At 44.7% G+C, this 20,453-nt stretch overlaps 2 protein-coding genes across 2 annotated transcripts in view; both read right to left on the bottom strand.

The window, feature by feature from the left end:
* The window catches only part of LOC310632727 (uncharacterized protein), a 474,991-nt gene that overhangs the window by 244,822 nt on the left and 209,716 nt on the right, over window positions 1-20,453 (bottom strand). The gene's annotated exons all lie outside the window — the stretch shown is intronic.
* Window positions 698-19,457, bottom strand: PLPPR3 (phospholipid phosphatase related 3). Its single transcript, XM_083349111.1, has 9 exons — window positions 19,380-19,457; window positions 18,480-18,575; window positions 14,038-14,179; window positions 13,636-13,821; window positions 11,400-11,529; window positions 9,102-9,297; window positions 7,381-7,438; window positions 4,748-4,921; window positions 698-2,223 (listed from the first exon to the last, which is right to left on the bottom strand). Exons 3-9 carry the CDS (start codon window positions 14,110-14,112, stop codon window positions 916-918), a joined length of 2,127 nt encoding a protein of 708 aa, XP_083205237.1. The 5' UTR covers window positions 14,113-14,179; window positions 18,480-18,575; window positions 19,380-19,457; the 3' UTR covers window positions 698-915.

Below are 20,453 nucleotides of genomic sequence, written 5' to 3' on the forward strand. Positions count from 1 at the left end.
GTCTTTTATTATTATTTTTTAAAATCAATATAGTTTTTTTTAAAAAAAAAAAAGATATAATGGACTTCAACTCCCAGAATTCATGTGGGTTGAAGTCCACCTATCTTCCCTATCTATTCAAAGGTGGGGAATTCTGGGAGTTGAAGTCCACCTATCTCAAATTCACCAGGCTTGAGAAACACTGCTGCAAAATATCGCAGAAGATTCAAATTTTAGAGACAGATTCTCCCACCCCTTCATAACACTTTACCCCATCTTTACTACTACAACCTCCCCACAGACTCCTGGGGGGGAGGGGCAATTTGACCTCAGGCTTCCCAGGCAAGGGCTCACCAAAGGCCAGGTTTGGAAGAATTGAAATCCAACCAATCTGAAAGGCATCAGGTTGGGAAAGGGTGGCTTATATCCAACTGGCGTTGCTCAGGAAGACACCCCAAATAAATCCAGACTGGATTGTTCCAGTCTAACCTTTTCACTCTTGCTATCATTACAATCACTAGTTATGAATAATCTATGATTATTTTAATAACCACCCACATTTGTTCTTTTGTTTGTTTTAAGTCTTCTGGAAAATCCAGCCAAGAATTCTTCAGTAGTATCCATTCCTAGTGCAGTAAAAGACAGAATAATCCCAAAGGTGACTTGATCCAAATCTTCTCTGTTTAAAAATGTCTTCCATGTGAATCCTAGAGGTTTGGGCCATTCGGGAGACTGTCTACGTCACCAAAATTGTTAATATATATTCAATCCTTTGAATTACTGTTGTACCAGGTAAAACATATGATTTCACCTTGGTTTTTGAATATAATCATTACGAAGTCCTACCATCTGAAATTCAACGCTTGCTTGAAAAAAAGTCACAATTTTAATCATACTTTGGCCCAGGGTAGCAGTGGCCAGAGGTAGGTGACAGGATTATTCCTTAAATCCCCGGTTGGCTTGCATCTTCTTATAATAATTTTCCGTCTCTTCGGCTTGCCCATCCTTTTCCCCCACTGTTAAGCTAGCTGGTTTTCTCCGCAGCGTGGATTCCCGGCTGGAGGCCCCCAGAAGGCTTTCTCCAGGGCTGGTTTCTGCTGAAACCAATGATGCACTCCCTCCCAGACCCACTGACACATTGATGGTGGCCACGCTGCCATAACGGGCCTCCTCCTGTTCAATGTCGCTGACAGAGGAACCTGGTGAGACTCCAGCACTTTTGGCAGGCCGGAACCCATGGTAATCTTTGCTTATCTCATTGAGCTCGTAAGCATCTTGGCCATCTGAAGCTTTCTGGGTGGCCTTCCATTCCCAAGGCCCATTTCCAGAAGACAGATGTACGACTGGGTGGTGGGGGGCATGAGCATCAATGGTAACTACACTAGAGCTGTCTCTTTCTGATGGAGAGCAGTACTGGGAGGAGTCAGAGCTGGTAGAGGACGAAGATGTCTCCGAATGCTTGGGTGTCACCGATACCATCCCGGGTTGCTTGGACATGGCAATCACCTGCATGAGGCGTGGTGGGTTGGCCACCCGTTGGGCTGCCCCCTTCTCAGCCATCATCATCCACTTGGCCCTCACAGCCGAGCTGCTTTTAGGTGAAATATTAGCACCCGCATTAGCTTGACTTTCCTCAGGGATGTGGACCAGTTGAGTGGCCCTGGGTCTTGGCTGGATGAGGACTCGAGGACCCATAGAGGCACGCTCAGCCGTTCGAGCCTGGACCGTGGGGTACAAGGAAGGTGGGATATGATCCTCTTCTTCTCCAGCCAAGGAATCTGAGCCAACTCGCCTCGCCACCTCTTCTGCCAGGGTCATTCCACGGCCTTCCACTGATTTCTGTTTCCATTCTGTGATCAGCTGCTTAGATCGGGAGGCGTCCACTGGGACGTGGATGGTCATATGGCGGCGAGCAGGGTCATCCATTGAGGGGGTGCTGACCCGTGGTAACGTGTTACTGAAGGTCACCATGTTTTCTTTGCCCATAGGGCTCCGGGGTGCCAAAAGGTCCACATCAACACTTGCCCGTTTCAAGCTCCCCAGCGAGTTCTTCTCACGTGGCACTTGCCGGTTCATCCCTTCCAGCCGGGTCTGGGGGTTGAGCTCATCGGTGCTAACTGACTTGTTCTGGTGATAAACGGAGTCATGCCCACGTTGAGTCAGGGCTCGGAGGGCATCCTTGGCAGGAGGGTTGGAGGGAGCCTTTTCTATTGGTGCCCGGAAGTTGCCCACTGCATGATAGGCCTGTGTGCAGCAAGGAGCATGGGGTAAAGATCTAAATAATTTCATAGGAGCATAAAAATAGATATCTTGGTCTTCCCTATTCCCTATAAGTAAGACTTGGTACTTGGACTATATGGAGGAGGAGGAGTGGCAGAACCTGGGGGCGGTGTTAAAAGAGGGATCAGCCTAGAATCCCTATGTAGCCACAGACGTTATAAGTCCCACCTCCTCCCTTTAATTCCATTGACTCCTATCAATCTACAAGTAGGTGCTAACCATTGAGAAGATTCCTGTCCATAGGCTAGAAATATTAGCAATAAATTAGTTTAATTGGTCTTTCACAGGTGGACCTGGACTTTTGAGCCTGACTTTCTTTTAATAATGTAGGGCAAAAAAGAGATTTAATGATACAGGTAGTTCTCTATTTACGACAGTCATTTAGTGACCTTTAAAGATGCAAAAGGGACGCGGTGGCTCAGTGGGTTAGGATGCTGAGCTTGTCGATCAGAAGGTCGGCAGTTTGGCGGGTCGAATCCCGAGTGCTGCATAGCAGAGTGAGCACCTATTACTTGTCCCAGCTTCTGCCAACCTAGCAGTTCGAAAGCACGTAAAAATGCAAGTAGAAAAATAGGGACCACTACGGTGAGAAGGTAACAGCGTTCCGTGCGCCTTTGGCGTCTAGTCATGCCGTCCACATGACCATGGAGACATCCTCAGACAAGCGGCTTTGAAACAGAGATGAGCACCAGCCCCTAGAGTTGGAAACGACTAGCACGCATGTGCGGGGGAACCTTTACCTTTACCTAAAGATGTAAAAGATCCCAAAAAAGCTACTTATGACCTGATTTTAAAGTTTCAATGTCATTTCACTTTGGGCACTCAGCATTTATGACCATTTGCAGCGCCCTGCAGTCATGGGATCACAATTTATGACACAATTTAAAACCGTTGGGTTTTTGGCAAAAACTGGCCCATAGAAAGCAATGGGTTTGCTTAACAACTGCAGAATTCATTTAATGATCACTGTGTTTGCTTAATGACAGCCACACAGAAGGTTATAATTGGATCTGGTCATGTGGTGGTGACCTGTTTACGACCATCACAACTTATGATTATAATAGCCTGACTCAATCATGGATGAAACTCGAAGACTACATGTATTCCTACATACAAGTAGTCCTCAACTTACACCCCCAATTGAGCCCAAAGGTTTTGTTGCTAAGCAAGACAGTTATTAAGTGAGTTTTGCCCCATTTTACAACCTTTCTTGCCACAGTTGTTAACTGAATCACTGCAGTGGTTAGTGACATATTTATTAAGTGAATCTGGTTTCTCCAATTGATTGCTTGTCAGAGAATCTCAGAAGGTGATCCCATGAACCCAGGAAAGAGCCACTGTCATAAATACCTGCTGGCTGCCAAGCAACTGAATTTTGATCACATGACCATGGGGATGTTGCAACAGTGGTTGTACCATACAGTATTTCCCTGAAAATAAGACTGGGTCTTAATTTTTGCTCCAAAAGACATATTAGGGCTTATTTTCCAGTTAGGGCTTATATTCAGGGAAATACGGTACTAAATGCATCTGTCTGGCTAATGGTCTTAACTGGGGTTTATTTTGGGGTGGGGATTATATTGCAAGTGTCCTGAAAAACCATGCTAGGGCTTATTTCCCGGTGGGGTCTTATTTTCAGGGAAACTCAGTAGGTGTGAAAATGGTCCTAAGTCACTTTTTCAATGCCACTGTAACTTCAAACAGTCACTAAATGAATAGTTGTAAGCTAGGGACTACCTGTAACTGAAAATGGTCATGCTATAAAAAGCTGACAGGTCAATCAGAACTCGACTGTTTCCGCATGGGTTCTTTTTCTCTCCACCTTGGAGAAGATTCCATGCTTTCTAGAGCAACACAGCCTGAGAAAGGTTGCCCAGCATGATGGATCTACCATTTTAGGAAACAGGAGCCCTTCTGCCCCCTGTTGTGATTCAGGGTCAGCCTGTGGGTTCAGAATTTGGGTCGGACGATTCAGAGGAGGAGGAGGGGGGTGTTGGAGAGGTTGATGAGGGGGTTGGAGAGCTTGCTGATGAGAGCCCTCAGCCAGGCCCCTCCCACCTGGTCACGACGCACACCCAGCTGTGTGAGCCTGACAGCGTGGATGAAGATGACCCACAGCTGGTCCTGTTCAAGGACGCCCGACGCAGGAGGCAGTCAATCAGGAGTAAACAGAGGAAGGCAATGGGGCACCTCGGAAGGAGGCAGAGAGAAGCCACGCCCTGAACTGTATAAAAGGGGAATGCGTGGGAGGGCTGGTTTGCTGAAGGCAACCGTTTGAACAGTTCCTGTTTCATGGTTCGTGTTTGCTCTCTTTGCTCTCTTTGCTCTGTTTATGTTTTTATGTTAATAAATTTGGCAGGCTTAGTTCCAGCCTCTTGCCTTCTTGTAAAAGGGGTTGTCCCTGCCTTATCTGCAGGGCCAGTAGCAGGCTGGTACAGAACACCCCCTGCCCCTTCTTCCCACGGCTCTTGCAAAGACAGGCACTTACCAGGTAAACAGCAATACCGGAACCAATCAAGAAGCCCACGTAAACATCAATTGGGTGGCTGCGGTACTGGGTGATCTGCGTCAAGCCACAGATGCCAGCTGCGATGGCGAAACCGAACACCAAGATTGGCTTGAGGAGCTTGGTGCTATCTGAGATTATAGAGTTGAAATACATCTGTGGGTGATAATGGAGGCTGTCAGCTTTCCAGGGTAAACCACACAGGAAACACGACTAGATGGGCTACTTCTACTTTGTTGTAAGGCTACCCGAACAGATTCTTGCAAGTCTGAAAGTACAAACTTCCCACCTGCCACTTTTAACTGCTAGACCGTTGAACAATTTGTGGGCTCCTGCCTTACTTGTCGGATTGTCCTTCTTTCCCTTAGATCATCTAGGCCAGGGGTCGGCAACCTCGGCTCTGTTATGACTCGTGGACTTCAACTCCCAGAATTCCTAAGCTGGCTCAGGAATTCTGGGAGTTGAAGTCCACGAGTCATAAAAGAGCCGAGGTTGCCTACCCCTGATCTAGGCGTTCCATTACAGAGAAGTTGTATAGCAACCCAATCACTTATCATCTGGAACTTTTCGCTGGACTACGATGGAGACAGTATAGCTTTGCTAAGTACAGCCCAATCGCACAGAGATGCTGAGCAACATATAATCAATTATGATCTTTTCAGAGCAACATGAAGTCACAGCTACCAATACTTTAGATGGTGTTGGCCTTCATTTGCATCACATTTTTCCTGAGAACCAAGGATGTGGCAGGATGGATGGATGGATGGATGGATGGATGGATGGATGGATGGATGGACAAACAAACAAAAGAACCTAGGCTGTTATAATGTATAGGTGTAGTATATGTGCAGATCCAAGCAGAGTGACCTTTGTAATTGATAGATGGAAGTTTTTGCTGGTTTATACCATAATCTTTTGCCTTTGATTTTACGATCTTCTCCAATTCTTCGTTTTCTATTCTACTGTCCCCTGGTTTTGCCACATCAATTATCCACATTTTCTTTTTTTCAACCACAGTTAAATCAAACTTCATAAAGTTGACTCAGCCTTCCATCTTTCCGAGTTCGCTAAAATGAGGACCCAGATTTTGGGGGGGGGGCTATATGCTGACTCTGTAAATCGCTTAGCTTAGATAGGGCTGAAAAGCACTATGAAACGGTATACAAGTCTAAGTGCCATTGGTATTTGGAAATCTCATAAAAACCTGCTCATTTTTTACTACTTTTTCAACTATATGTTCCTACCAATTTTTCATTACTGGCACTTAATAATTTTTACATTCCAATGAATCATTTTGGCAACACTGTTATCTAGTTGTTTGTGGTCAGTTTGTGCTATCTTCTTGCATGGGTTGAGTGTATGATCCACTGTTTCTTCTGCTTCTTTGCACAATCTGAACCTTGAATCGTATTTTTCTGATCTAGCCTTGACACTATTAGTTTGAATATCTTGCTCTTGAGCAATCAAAATCAAGCCTCGTTTCTTTAAGCTATTCCCCTCAATAATCTCCTCCTCTTCTTCCTCCTCTTCCTCCTCTTCCCCCCCCCCCCCGCTCCCCCATGGGCAGAGAGAGATAACTAAGAAACTGCGTTTCTGGTAATCTGACGGCACATACATTTCATAAATTATTATTATCATTCATTGCACTGCCTGCCAGACGTTCAGACTAGATTTAGCATTTTTAATTCGCCTACAGAATCCTTCCCAAGGGTCCAGGATAGGCAGATGTCTGATGGTATGAAAAGTATCCTTGCAGAATGTACGTTGTTTTGAATAAAACTGCCTTTTGCAATTGTCTGAATGTGATTTTACCAATGCCCATAGTATTATTGTTAAAGTAACAGAAGAATGAAATTGACTACACCAGGATGAATGTTGGATTAATTAGTGTTGATTATATGAAGACATTAATTAACGAAATATGGAATCTCTAATACTTTCTTTTTCAAAAAGACTTTTTCAAATTGGCATCCTGCAGATTCCTCTTAAACCCCAACAGGTGAGTTTCAGCCCCTTCTCCCATTTTTGTTAATGGGAAACATAGTGGCACTCTCAGCTCTGAGCTCAAGACCAGGTTAGGGCTATGCAAGTTTTTTGGGGGTGATTATGTCTATAGAGATTCTCAGTCATCCAGGTAATCATTGGCCCAAAGGGGCTTTTTCAAGAGGCAACTGGACTTCCTTTGAGTTTCCTGGAAGACCTTTTGCTTCTCATCCACTGAATGGTGGAGAATAGAAGGATTTATATTCCTTACAGTCATCTGGTCGTTGGCACTCTTTCTGAGAGTCATTCAGGCCACTTGGAGGTTTATCTGTGATTTGGGGGTGATTTTTGTTTTGAGTGACATGCTGGGGGAGGGGCAGAAGGAAGGCATTCCGTTTGTTTGCAGTATCAAAGAAAAAATTAAATTTCATTTCATTAGGTTTAAATGTAATTACAGTTCACTGAAGTTAATATGATTATGCCCCAGTATGTCTTTAATAATCTTCTCTTTCTGTTGCATTAAAAACATAATTGCATCTCAGCTATTGGAGGCCTTGTCGGTCTTAAATAGCACTTCTCTATTCTATGACATGCAGGCTTCTTCGGTACGGACATTAACAAGTAAAACTCACAGATACGTAGACGGAAGCAAATGCAGACAGCGTGGCATGCTGAGAAGGGAACGTTTTCCTAGAAGGGAGAAAGAAATCATATATCCATGTACCATCTAAAGTCAGGAGACCTTAATTTCACAACACGCTGACAAGCTCAACCAGAACCACACTTAGGAAGCACTTAGGTATTTTTTAAAACTTTCTGCTCTCCAGACCCCTTTCCCAATTTTAAAAATTATGGTGGACTCTAAAAAACCTTTTGTTGGTATGGGATATATTTAGCGATATTTAGCGTGTTCAAAATAAAACTGACACATTCATAGAACAGATACTGAATCGTGTAAAAAATAGCAATATTAAACCCATTCAGTTAATCCTTGAGTTATGACAGCAATTAGGACTGGAATCGTCCCTAAGTGATGCAGTCCTAAAGCACAATGCCATGTGACTGCATTGCTTAGCGACAGAAATTCAGGCAGTTCCTGTTGTTGTCATAACCCCAAGACATGCGGGTCGTTAAGTGAGAAGTTAAAAGTAATGGGGAAAATCTACCTATATGTGTGACTTTATAAGTACAGCAGAATGAGACAATAAATCTATAGGTAGCAAAATAGATTATTATTGGTGTTCTGTCATAATAATTAACCAACTATGCAAGCAGAAACTAGTATGCAAGTAGTCCTCAACTTACAATAGTTCGCTTTGTGACTGTTCAAAGTTACAAAAGCATTGAAAAAAGTGACCTATGACTGTTTTCAGCATCCCCATGAACATGTGTTCAAAATTCAGATGCTTGGCAACTGGTTCATATTTATGACAATTGCAGTGTCCAGGGGTCATGTGATCCCCTTTTCAAACATTCTGACAAGCGATGTTTATGAGGAAGCCAGCTTCACTTAATAACCGGGTCACTAATTTATCAAGTGCAGTGATTCACTTAACAACTGAGGCAAAAAGGTTGTAAAATGGGGCAAAACTCACCTAACAAATATCTCACTTAACAACAGAAATTTTGGGCTCAGTTGTGGTGGTAAGTTGAGGACTACCTGTATAAGGGACTATGTACTAGTTTCCTGCTGCAGAAATGTTTATTTAGGAAAGAGATCCTAACTATGAGCATTAACATCTATTTTCAATATCTCAGTACCTCTTATCTCTTGCATGTTGGCTAATGCTGGTTTTACATACAATTTTACCAGTAAATTTGCAAATAACTGTCACATACTCCCCAAAAAAATTGATGCAAATTTCTAAGAAACTGTGGTTGACAATATTGTGGTGATAGCAACTAGTCAACTGAGATAAGCTTGAATGAATGATTTATTTATTCAAATCAAATCAGTTTATTACAGACATATAGCCAGAAACAGTAAAATATCCAAGTGTAGACTACTTACATACACACTTATATAAAAATGCACTGAGTATGATCTAATGATGAGTAAGAACACATGTAATAAAATTAATTTTAAAAGGATTATGAAAAAGATCTAAAAATCTTTATCTTATTTATGTTTGACTTGGTTTGATTCATATTTATTTATTCAATTTATATGCCGCCCATCTTGTTATCCAGAGTCATTCTGGGCGGCACATAAATGGAAGTTATAAAAACAATTATAAATATAGGAACAATTAAAATTACAAAAAAATAATGTTTCATTAGAAATAACCAGACTGCACAGGACAGCAAAATCTGGTTTCCAGAGCAGACATAAAAGAAAAGGAGGTGGGCTCACCTGGCTGAGAGAATAGCATGCTGGTCTTGACCTGAGCAGATATCTTGAGTGATGTAAGGGTTGAACTCGCAGGAGATAGCCAAGAGAGTGTAGTTGGGCTTACAGACGGTCAAGAAGAAAGGGGCGTGGTATCCTGTGGCTAACTGGATGACATCGGTCACCAGGGCTGTGGCACAGAGGCCAAACACATGGACACCTGAAGGGGGAACAAATTCAGTTAAGGTTAAGGCCTGGGAGACATGAAAGGACAAGAGTAAGGGGTGGGGTCCTTGGTGTACATACTGTGCAAAAGAGACAATCAACAAGCCAAAAAAAGGGAAACAAAATGACCAGAACACTTCCCTACCAGCAATTAGCATCCAGATAAGCTTAAATTAATAAATAATAATCTTTATTGTGGGCAAACTGGCATGCAGCAAAAATGAAATTCTGTTGAGAGTAGGCAACAGAATTTCATTTTTAACGTGTGCCAGTGTGCCCACAGTAAAAAAAAATGACAATAAAGGTTATCTTATCTAAATTAACACCAAGAACAGTTATAGGAACTGGGCGTGTCTAGTCTAGTGAAGAGAAGGACCAGGGGAGACATGATAGCAGTCTTTCAATATTTGAGGTGCTGCCATAGAGAGGAGGGGGTCAACCTATTTTCCAAAGCACCTGAAGGCCAGACGAGGAGCAATGGATGGAAACTGATCAAGGAGAGATTCAACCTGGAAATAAGGAGAAAGTTCCTGACAGTGAGAACAATCAACCAGTGGAACAGCTTGCCTTCAGAAATCATGGGTGCTCCATCACTGGAGTTTTTTAAGAAGAGACTGGACAGTCATTTGTCTGAGATGGTATAGGTCCCTTCCAGCTTTATTCTATTCTGTTCTGTTCTGTTCTGTTCTGTTCTATTCTTATTAATTTCTATTCTATTCTATTCTTAGTTTCCAGAGACTAGCTTTGCCAATTACAATACCCTTGATGGAGAAAGCAGAGGGCACCTTCCAGCCTACTCAAAAAACAAAAGCTGTCTGCCAGACCCTCACCAACCACACAAAGGGAAGGACAGCTGTTTTCTATCAAGATTTCTTCTTGTTTTACAAGGGACCTGTTCTAAATTTTAAGACCAATTTTTTTTCTTTTTCTTTTTAAAAAAGGGAGGACAGGGGCAAATTTCCCAGTGAGAAATAAGAGAGAAAACTGATGGGGGAAAGGGTCTAATGCAGGGCTCTTCAAACTTGCCCCTTTTATGACTTGTGGACTTCAACTCCCAGAATTCCTCAGCCAGGCACACTGGTTGAGGAATTCTGGGAGTTGAAGTCCACAAGTCATAAAAGTTTGAAGACACCCTCCCCCCGTCTAATAGAATGGGGGAATAGGTTTTTAAAAGGTGCTTGATTGATGGCCAAATCATTAATGAAATAGTGATTCTTAATCTGATTGAGAAAAGAATCCACTGCTTTTCTATGACAACAAGCAAACAGGTGTGTTTCCAATCAATCAGAGCAGCCACCGTTGTATTAGTTTTCTACATTTTTTCATTTGGGCTCTGCTGGAAAAAAAAGTGGTTTCAGTCTTGGTACACCAAAACTCTCAGACTCAGGGATATAGGTAGTCCTCAGCTTACGACCATTTGTTTAACAACCGTTCAAAGTTACAACACTGCTGAAAAGAGTGACTTACAATCTGGTCCTCACACTCATGACCCCGGCTCCGTCCCCACAATTATGTGATCAAAATTGGGGCACTTGGCAATTGGTATGTATGTATGACAGCACCTTGGGGTCATGTGATCTCTATTCATCCCCTTCCCAGGAGGCTTCTGACAAGCAACGGGAGAAGATGGATTCACTTAACGACTGCATGATTCACTTAACAACCGCAGCAAAAAGGTTGGTAAATCAGGCCTAGAAGTTCCGATCCCAGTTATGGTTGTAAGTTGAGGATTACCTGCATATACGGTGTTTCCCCGACGATAAGACCCAACCAGAAAATAAGCCCTAGCATGATTTTTCAGGAGCTAATTAGCCCCAAACCCAAAATAAGCCCCAGTTAAGATCATCAGCCAGACGGATGCATTTAGTACCGTATTTCCCTGAAAATAAGACCTAGTGCGATTTTTTGGAGCAAAAATTAATATAAGACCCAGTCTCATTTGGGGGGAAATACGGTAGCTGAGGAGGGCATAAGCTTAAGCTATTAAGTAGAGTCATTGGGATGGACAAAAAATTTGAGATGTCAGCTTCAACTAACTGATTGTGGCAGCATTAGGGCACTTGATTCCAAAAAGAGGAAGGGTGGAAATAAGCTTACCCACAAACCGGACCGTCCTGCGGAGAAAGGAGTTGAAATTGCAGCCACCGGCATTTATGCTGCCTTCCGTATTGCTACGACCCTTCATCTTTGACTGCAAGCAATAGACGATGCCTTCGCCCAGCATGATCTGCCAAGCAAAGCAGCAGTGTCAGACCGCCTGCCCCTTTCTTCCATCTGCCTGTCCCGAAATCACACTGCCCACCCCCACCCCCCCACCCCTCCCTCTCTCTCTCTCTCTCTCTCTCTCTCTCTCTCTCTCTCTCTCTCTCTCTCTCCTTTTAACTCCCAGTATTTCCCAGCCAGCATGAGAAATTAGAGGGGCCCATGGATGCTCTCAATCCCACATTGCCTTTTTTTTATCTGAACTGCTGCACAACCCTCGTTTCCGAACATCAGGATCTGTCTGGAGGCTCCTCCTGCTGGACCAAATGGATTTTTGGACCAGCAATCCAACTCAGGGGATCCAAATAAATGGAAAAACTAAGCAGAGGACTCTTGCTTTCAAGCCCATCTGGTGAGCATTTGCTGGTCACTGTTGGAAATGGTGGAAATAATGGGGTTTGGGAATCAATCCAGCAGAATCCCGTATGTCACTTTCCTCCATCCAGCTCTCTACCAGATGCCTTGGGTCTTTTAACTCCCAGATGGGGACTAGGAATTGTGGTCCCAAACCATGTGGAAGGACCCTGTTGGAGAAGGTTGCCTTGTGTTCCTGAAGGAGCTATATAGGAGTAATAGACAGCTGTTAATAACTCCGGTGGTCTTCTATAGGGTGAAAATGTGGGACTTTGATCACATAGGTTCAATGTCATCTTTAATCCCTTTCCTCCACTGTGAACTGTCCATTGGGATAGCGAGCAAATATAATGAAAAGTCTGAATTGAGAACCAATGCAAGGTACTGGTTAAGTTGCTGGACGAATGTTTCTCAACCTTGACAAAGTTATGTTGGGTGCACTTCAACTCCAGAATTCTCCAGTCAACGTGCTTGCTGGAGAATTCCAGGAGTTCAAGTCTGCACATCTTAAACGTGCCAAGGCTGAGCAACCCGCTACTAGACTAAATCCTCCTGTCCTACAACGCCTTCCTACAGATCCTCAATTTCTATCGGCAAGAGGCTTCAAAAAATTGTGTGTGCGTTTGCTGTAATTTGCAAAGTGGGGAGAGGGAGGGAAAATGTCTTTAAAGTTTCTAGGGAGCAGGAACAAGCATTTATGGGAAAGAATGTCCATAAAATCAAGATAATAATTTCAACTGAAGCCCTGCTGCCCTTTTTTTAATCGGCGCTGTGCAAAGGATGCATGTATACAGGTAGTCGAATTAGGGTCATAATTAAGCCCCATGATTGTAATGGTTGCAAAGAGCAGCGCAGTGGCCTAGTGATGAAGTCACTCACCTCCCACTTGGAAGGTTGAGAGTTCAATCCTAGAACTAAGGAGAACCTTCCTGACAGTTAGAACAATTAATCAGTGGAACAACCTGCCTCCAGAAGCTGTGAATGCTCCAACAGTGGAAGTTTTTAAGAAGAGACTAGGCAGCCATTTGTCTGAAATAGTATAGGGTTTCCTGCCCGAGCAGGGGGTTGGACTACATGACCTCCAAAGTCCCTTCCAACATTATTATTATTATTATTATTATTATTATTATTATTATTATTATTATTATTATTATTATTATTATTATTAATTATTATTATTATTATTATTATTATTTATTATTACTCCCTGACACATGGAAGCCAGCTGGGCACCTGTAGACTAGTCCCTCCCTCTCAACCTAACCCACATTGCATGGTTGTTGTTGTGCAACAAACAGGAGAGAGCATTATGTGCACTACCTTGAGTTGTACAAGATAAAGGCAGGTTATAAATCCAATACGTAAAAGAGGAGGAGAGGAATGTACCATGGCCCAAGAACCAGTTTGGTGTAGTAGCTAAGGTGCTGGCCTAAAAACCAGGCGGCTGTGAGTTCTAGTCCTGTCTTAGGTATGAAAAACGGCTGGGTGATTTTGGACCAATCACCAGGAGACTGAGAGTTCTATTCCCACTTTAGGCATGAAAGCTGGCTGGGTGACTTTAGGCCAATCCCTCTCTCTCTCAGCCCAACCCACCTCACAGGGTTGTTGTTCTGGGGAAATAGGCCAAGGGCATATTACACATTTTCACCACCTTGAGTTATTTATAAAAGATAATAAAGGCAGGACATAAACAAACAAACAAACAAATAATACTCACAGAAGCTGCAGGAGCTGCAAACGCCAAGCTTAGCAGCATCAGCAAAGGAATCATTTCTTCATTGCTTTCTACATAGGGCATGGAAAGCGCTCGGTCGTAACACTGGAAGCCCACCTTGGCTGGCCTGAATAGGTCTGTCAGCTCCAGGAAGTAGAGAGTCACGATGGAGGAAGCGACGATGGGTAACTGGGGGCCGGAAGTAAACAAAGAGATTGAGCCCCGCGGGGCAAAGAGTGGAAGAATCAAGTCTGTGCTAATGAGCCACAGTGAGGGGGCCTTCAACAGTCACCTTTAAACTAGGATGCCCAGTTTAAACCTTTGAGACACCTGATCCTCCATCTTATTCCAGTTCTTGAGGCAGGTGGTGGGTGGGTAAGGAAACCATTTTTTTTTTGTCCTTACCTCAACAAAGTAGAAGCAGGGAAGAAGCGTCATGCTGTCTTTGGGAGCCTTTGCCTTGTCCTTAGCAGAGATCATGGTGTCAGCAGTGGGATTTATAGCAACGGGTGGGCAGGGCGTGGGAATGAAAGCCCCAGCTCAGCTTCTGTGAAGAGACAAGATATATAGCTATAATGAAAGAAACTGCTACAATGGGAGGTTCCAGAACCAAAAGAAGGAGTCTACAAAGGCTCAAAGCAGCAAACTAAATTATCCTCCTGTCTTACAACGTCTTCCTACAGATCCTCAATTTCTATCGGCAAGAGGCTTCAAAAAATTGTGTGTGCGTTCACTGCAGTTTGCAAAGTGGGGAGAGGGAGGGAAAATGTCTTTGAAGTTTCTAGGGAGCAGGAACAAGCATTTATGGGAAAGAATGTCCATAAAATCAAGACAATGATTTCAACTGAAGCCCTGCTGCCCTTTTTTTTTAATCAGCGCTGTGCAAAGGATGCACGTATACAGGTAGTCGAATTATGGTCATAATTAAGCTCCATGATTATAAGTAATGGTGGCAAAGAGCGGCGCAGTGGCCTAGTGGTGAAGACACTCACCTCCCACTTGGAAGGTTGAGAGTTCAATCCTAGATTGTGGCAGATGTTTCTCTCTCAAGGCAGAAAGAAAAAAATATCTGCTGCAAACTTCACATGGCATCAGGAAGGGCATCCAGCCAGTAACACTCAGCTCCATCCTGTCATTCCAACTCTATCCCGAATTAAGGGATTACAGGGTTGGAAAAGGGAGGGGTTTTTGTAATGGTTGTAAAAGCAGGTCACCCTGTGAACTGATTAGATTTCACACACTTTTTTCCAGGGGTCATTAAGCAAATGCTACAATCGTAAAGCAAACACAGTCATAAAGCAAAAACTGTGGTCATTAAGCAAACCCATTGTTCACCATGGGGCAGTATTTTTTGCCGGAATCTGGAAGCAAACGCCGGTTTCCAGCAAAAATGTAAGTCACAGTCAGTGACCGTGGGGCGCAGTTGCTGACCACACAAAATGCAATCAACTGCACGTAGAACTTTGACCCTGGGTCTCAAGTCCCTTTTGGGGCGTCTGTCATAAGTCAAGGACTGCCTGTAAAAGAGGCAAGGAGGAAGAGGTTCTACCATATGGCTGTCATCTTGACTTTAACAGAATAACAACATTAGAACACTAGTTCTTCTAGTCCAACCCCTGCTCAAGCAGGAAACTATAAACCCATTTCAGACAAATGGTTGTTCAATCTCTTTTAAATCTGCAGGGTTGGAGCAGCCACAACTTCTGGAGGCAAGTTGTTCCACTGATTAATTGTTCTCACTGTCAAGAAATTTCTCCTTAGTTCTAGGTTGCTTCTCTCTTTGATTAGTTTCCACCCATTTCTTCTTGTCCTGCCTTCAAGTGCTTTAGAGAATAGGTTGATCCCCTCTTCTTTATGGCAGCCCCTCAAATATTGGAACACTGCTATCATGTCATTAGTCCTAGTCCTCTTCATTAACTAGACGTACCCAATAGCTGCAACCATTCTTCGTATTTTTTTAAATTTAATTTTAATCCCATTTATATCCCGCCCTTCTCCGAAGACTCAGGGCGGCTTACAATCTAAAGCACAATGTGCTTAGCAATAGCCTTCATTCTATGTACATACCTGCTTATTAGGGCTTTCGCCCCCCCCCCCAGCGGCATTATTACAAAGTCAGCTTAATTGCCCCCAACAATCTGGGTCCTCATTTTACCTACCTCGGAAGGATGGAAGGCTGAGTCAACCTTGAGCCTGGTGGGATGCGAACCTGCACTAATTGCAGGCAGCTGGTGTTACTTAAGGAGGCATTAGCCCACTGCTCCACCAAGGCTCTGTATGTTTTATCCTCCAGTCCCCCAATCACCTTTGTTGCTCTTCTTTGCTCTTTTTTGATTCCCTCTGCTCTGGACATTCTTGTGCGCAGGCACTTTTGGAAATGAATTTTCCAAACACCAACCATGCTGGTTTCAAATCCTGGCACCCACAGACTGCATCTACAAGCCACATGGTTTTCATGTGTTGTTTTGCCACTGGTCCATGTGGCAAATTGGGCAAGAAACATAAAGTCTACTCATTGGACAAAACCCAAATGTTGATCTGCAAACATACTCCATAATCCTCTTTTCTTACATATTGCTCCTGTTAAGATGTGGCATGAAGATGGAATATTAGTGGATAAGGAAGCGTGCATTATCCTACACGACCCCCTCCTTTCCGGGGTCCAGATTCCCAAGAGGCAAAAAGTCCTGCTGACCAACAAAGCTGGGTGCATGCCACGTCTGATCACCATTGTCCCATCTGATTTGGGATTATTTATTCCAATCTTCTAGAGATAGACCTCAAACATTCATTTAGTGACCATTCAAAGTTATAACGGCACTGGAAAAAGTGATTTAGGACCAGTCCTTACATATTGCAGTATCTCCATTATCTTGTGATCAAAATTCAGCCATTTGGCAACCAGCATGTATGCATGACAGTTGCAGCATGATTGCCATTTGTAACCTTCCTGGCTAGCTTCTGACAAAGTCAATGGGTGAAGCTGGATTCATTTAACTGCATGATTCACTTAACAACCGTGGCAGAAATGGTCATAAAGCCAGGTGCAACTCACTTAACAACTGACTTGCTTAGCAACAGAAATTCTCCACCCAGTTGTGGTTGTAATCGCAGACTACCTGTACATGTGGTGTCCCCTAGAACAGCTGGACTACAGTTCCTATCACACACTGTGCCACTTGTCTGGAATGAGGATGACAGTATGACAGAGGAACAGGTGGGCCGACAGCGCACTACTCTGTTCAGCAGTAGCAATTCTAGCAATCCTCAAAAAGAGAATCTTTCTTATCCTCCAGTGTGACATCTTATTTAGCTGGAGGATCTTTTAGCATCTGGTGCAGCCAAACCATGTGTTTGAGCCCCAAACCACGATCCCGACAAAGCTTTACGGAAAAATCTTCATTTGAATTCGTCCTCTAAAAGTTAAGTTTGGCTACAGTATAACAGGAATAATACTCTTCATATACATAGAATATGAATGACACGGATGTTGGTCATATTATGTTTCTCTACTGAAAGAAATGTTGAATCACCAGTGAAAGACTGAAGATTCTGAAAGTGACCAGAAATACATATTCTTGTCTGAAAAACTAGTCTCTACCCATCCCAAATCCCAGTTGAAACTTGGTGAGACAAAAAAGCAGTCTACCAATTCCTGGTTTCCTTTTTAATTATTTATGTTAACCCGGCAGAGCTTCAATTGCTGTTTAGTTATGGGGGACACGAGAGAGTAGACACGATTCTGCTTTCCATGCTCACCTCTGTAAAATTAGAATTGGAATTCTTTATTGGTCAAGTCTGATTGGATGCACAAGGAATTTGTCTCCGGTGCATAGCATTACCAATTTTCCTCTAGGATCAATGCAAAGACAAGTGAAGCAGCTACCACGCTGAAAATGATCCATAACATGATTGCAGGAAGGGAATGATGTGGGAAGAATCTCTTAATTTTAGTAATTTATCTCTAATATCAGCATCTTGTTTGCAGCAGGAGCTGTTGGACAAAGGCTGAGCCATGTGCAGTGTTCCCACCACCTGTACTCACTGATATATTGCTTCTATACATGCAGTATCCATTTAACCATCAGAGCTAATGGATCACACCAGACTGCTCTGCATTTGCTCTGTCCAGCGCCTTTTTGAAAACTTTTAACAAAAATGCCAGCAAAAGCATGCCTGCCATGTACCAGAGAAGTGAGTTCCAAGGCACAGAATTTCCAAATTCAGTGGGGTGGGGGTGGGGGGTGGCAGCTGCTTAAAGAAACCAGCAAGTGGTCAAGAAAGAGCAAAGATGTTTTCCACATTGGTTAAATGCCCTTCCTTCTCTTCCTGCCTCCCTCCACCCTTCGTCTCCCTCTGAGTGGCAACTGTTGAGAGGATCAATGAATGATTGATGGTCTTGACATTCCATCACGCTGAAATAAAGAGGGTGGTTTTCAAATCATCCCCCCTCTGCCCCCCAAAATTAAGCCAAATGCTACATGGGGCCAGATAGAACCGGCATGAAAAATGGTAGCGTGCTCCATTCTGGCGTCTCCAGATGAATTCTCCGAAAGGCTCTGAGCCTCCAGAAACATGGCTGTTGCTATGGGTTAGTGGAATGTCCCACAGCAGAGGCAATTGTGAAGTGGGGGTGCATGCCCCCCTTTTTTTTCTGGGGAGCTCCTAGCCACCAGAAGCATCACCAAATGAAGTCCAGCCTTTTGTCTGGAAGTGAAGCGCAGAACCCCAGGAGCACGCAGGGTGGGAATCGTGCAATGGCAGTTGGATAAAGGAAAAGAGAGAAGAGGGGAAGGAAGAATGAATGAATGAAAGAAAGAAAGAACACATGAATGAATGAAACATACCTGCCCAACATTTGCGATGCACCCCAACTGGGAAAGAGGAGGAGGGGGTGTTGCCCGGCTTGGACCCCTTCCCCAATCTTCTCACCTTTCCGGCTGCTGGAGGGGACAGAGCAGCATTTTTCCCATGCCCTTCTGTGCTTGAATTATTGGGGAGGGGGCGTTCATTAAAAGAGGAGTGGGCTGCCTTTTCTTGCCTGAAAGGGTAATTCGCCCACCACTTCTCTCTTTGAAGAAGGGCAAATCAAGCAGTTTGAACAAAAAAAAACCAACCAAGGGACAGAGGAACCTGTGAAAGGGGGTGGGGGTGGGGTGGAGATCTCTGCTTGGACTCCAAGAATGGCCACCTGCACCCCACCCACCCACCCTTCACCAGAAGGAGGTTGGAAAGCTCTCTATCTCACCCGCCCTTTCCTCTGCCAAGCAAAATGGCTTGTGTGTGTCTCTGTGTGTGTCTGTGTCTGTATGTGCATGTCGGTCTTTCTCCAGCTGCTGCAGGGTTCAGCACAAAGGGGCGAAGGGGAGGGGGCTCGGATTGATTTGTGGGGGGGGGGCCGCAGAGGGGGAGGAGGTAGTGATGGTGGAGAACTACGTCTCTGTTGTGTGTGCGTGCGTGTGTGTGTGTGTGTGCGCGTTGCATGCCTTTGCCCGTATGACTTTGCTTGGTTTCCATAGAGAGGGAGCCTTGCGTAGGATGGCCAGCTATCGTAGAAAAATAACACAAATGCAGGATTACGAGCCCGTGGAGAGGCGGAAGAAGAGAAGGGAAACCCCCACGACTAAAATAGGGAATAATAGTAACAGCCAGGACGATGATCAAATAATACAAATATTAATTTTCAGGCAGGAATTGTTTCATCTATGCTCGGGGGGAAAAATGGTGAGGGTAGTATCTGAGCATACCCAGAGTGTCTCCTTCCACGCGGACCAGTCCGGACGTTGTTTTCTACTGGGCGCCATACACCTGCTCCCCTAACCCGGAGGGTTGGGGAGATTGAAAAAGAGAGGCGGAGTTGGGTTGCCGCCCCAACACCTGTACACAACAGGGAGCGGCTTAGATTTGGGGCGGGGCTCTGGCTGTTGCGCCACGCCCATTCCTGGCACCAGCAGGAGAAGGCGGGGCTCAAGCCCAGACGCTCGCCCGTCTTCTGCAACTGAGCGCCCGCCAGGGTTGTTGGATTCCAATGCCTACCTTCGCCAGCGGGCAATTCTTACCATCCCCGGCAGCACAGCTGTGATGGGAGCTGAACTCCAAAACATCCAGAGGCTCCCAAAATGAGAAAAGCTGCTCTCCTGAAACCCCATCACATCATCCTACAGCTGTTAGCAAAGCTGGAAGATGGGAACGGGCGCTATCCTGCCTTTTATCAGGACTCTGCTGGTCCCCTGCTAAAGCTCTCCAAAAGTCAAACATGCTTCTCTCAGTGAGCTGCAGATGTCCCCTAATGCAGACATGTCAAACACAAGGCCCGGGGGCCGGATCCGGCCCGCGAAGTGGTTTCCTGCGGCCCGCGAAGCCATCCTGGAAACAGTGAGGGAATGGCCCCCACTGCCTTGGCCCTGGCCCAGAGACCCCCCTCCTGCCAGAGACCCTCAGATCTGTCCCACTCCTGCCCAGGCCCCCATAGGCACCCTTGATGCGAACGATGTAGAGCTGGCCACACCCACCCAGTAGGCCATATGCACTCTAGCCACGCCTACCCAGTAGGCCACGCCCACCCTGGCCATACCCACCCGCCCCCCTGAGGGCAACCGCAATGCTGATGCGGCCCTCAATGAAATTGAGTTTGACACCCTTCCAGCTATTTCTGATCGATAGTTGCTGGCCACTACTCATGCACGGAGATGGGAAGTGTATAATGGCAGGTTGATAAAGGAAAAGAGAGAGGAGGGGAAGGGGGCCAGGAAGACCTAGGAAAGAGCCCGCTTAGTGGCACCAGCCCCTGCAAGTAGGCTAACCATTCACCCCAGAGCTTT

Source organism: Vipera ursinii (genome assembly GCF_947247035.1).
Source record: "Vipera ursinii genome assembly, chromosome: 1".
NCBI classification, from domain to species: domain Eukaryota; kingdom Metazoa; phylum Chordata; class Lepidosauria; order Squamata; family Viperidae; genus Vipera; species Vipera ursinii.

Coding starts and splice junctions, on each gene's coding strand:
- PLPPR3 (XM_083349111.1), bottom strand. CDS start 14,112: ATGATCTCTGCTAAGGACAAGGCAAAGGCTCCCAAAGACAGCATGACG. Junction 9,298..11,399: donor CAGGACGGTCCGGTTTGTGG/GTAAGCTTATTT, acceptor TTCCCCCTTCAG/GTGTCCATGTGTTTGGCCTC. Junction 2,224..4,747: donor CCGGTATTGCTGTTTACCTG/GTAAGTGCCTGT, acceptor TGCTGCACACAG/GCCTATCATGCAGTGGGCAA.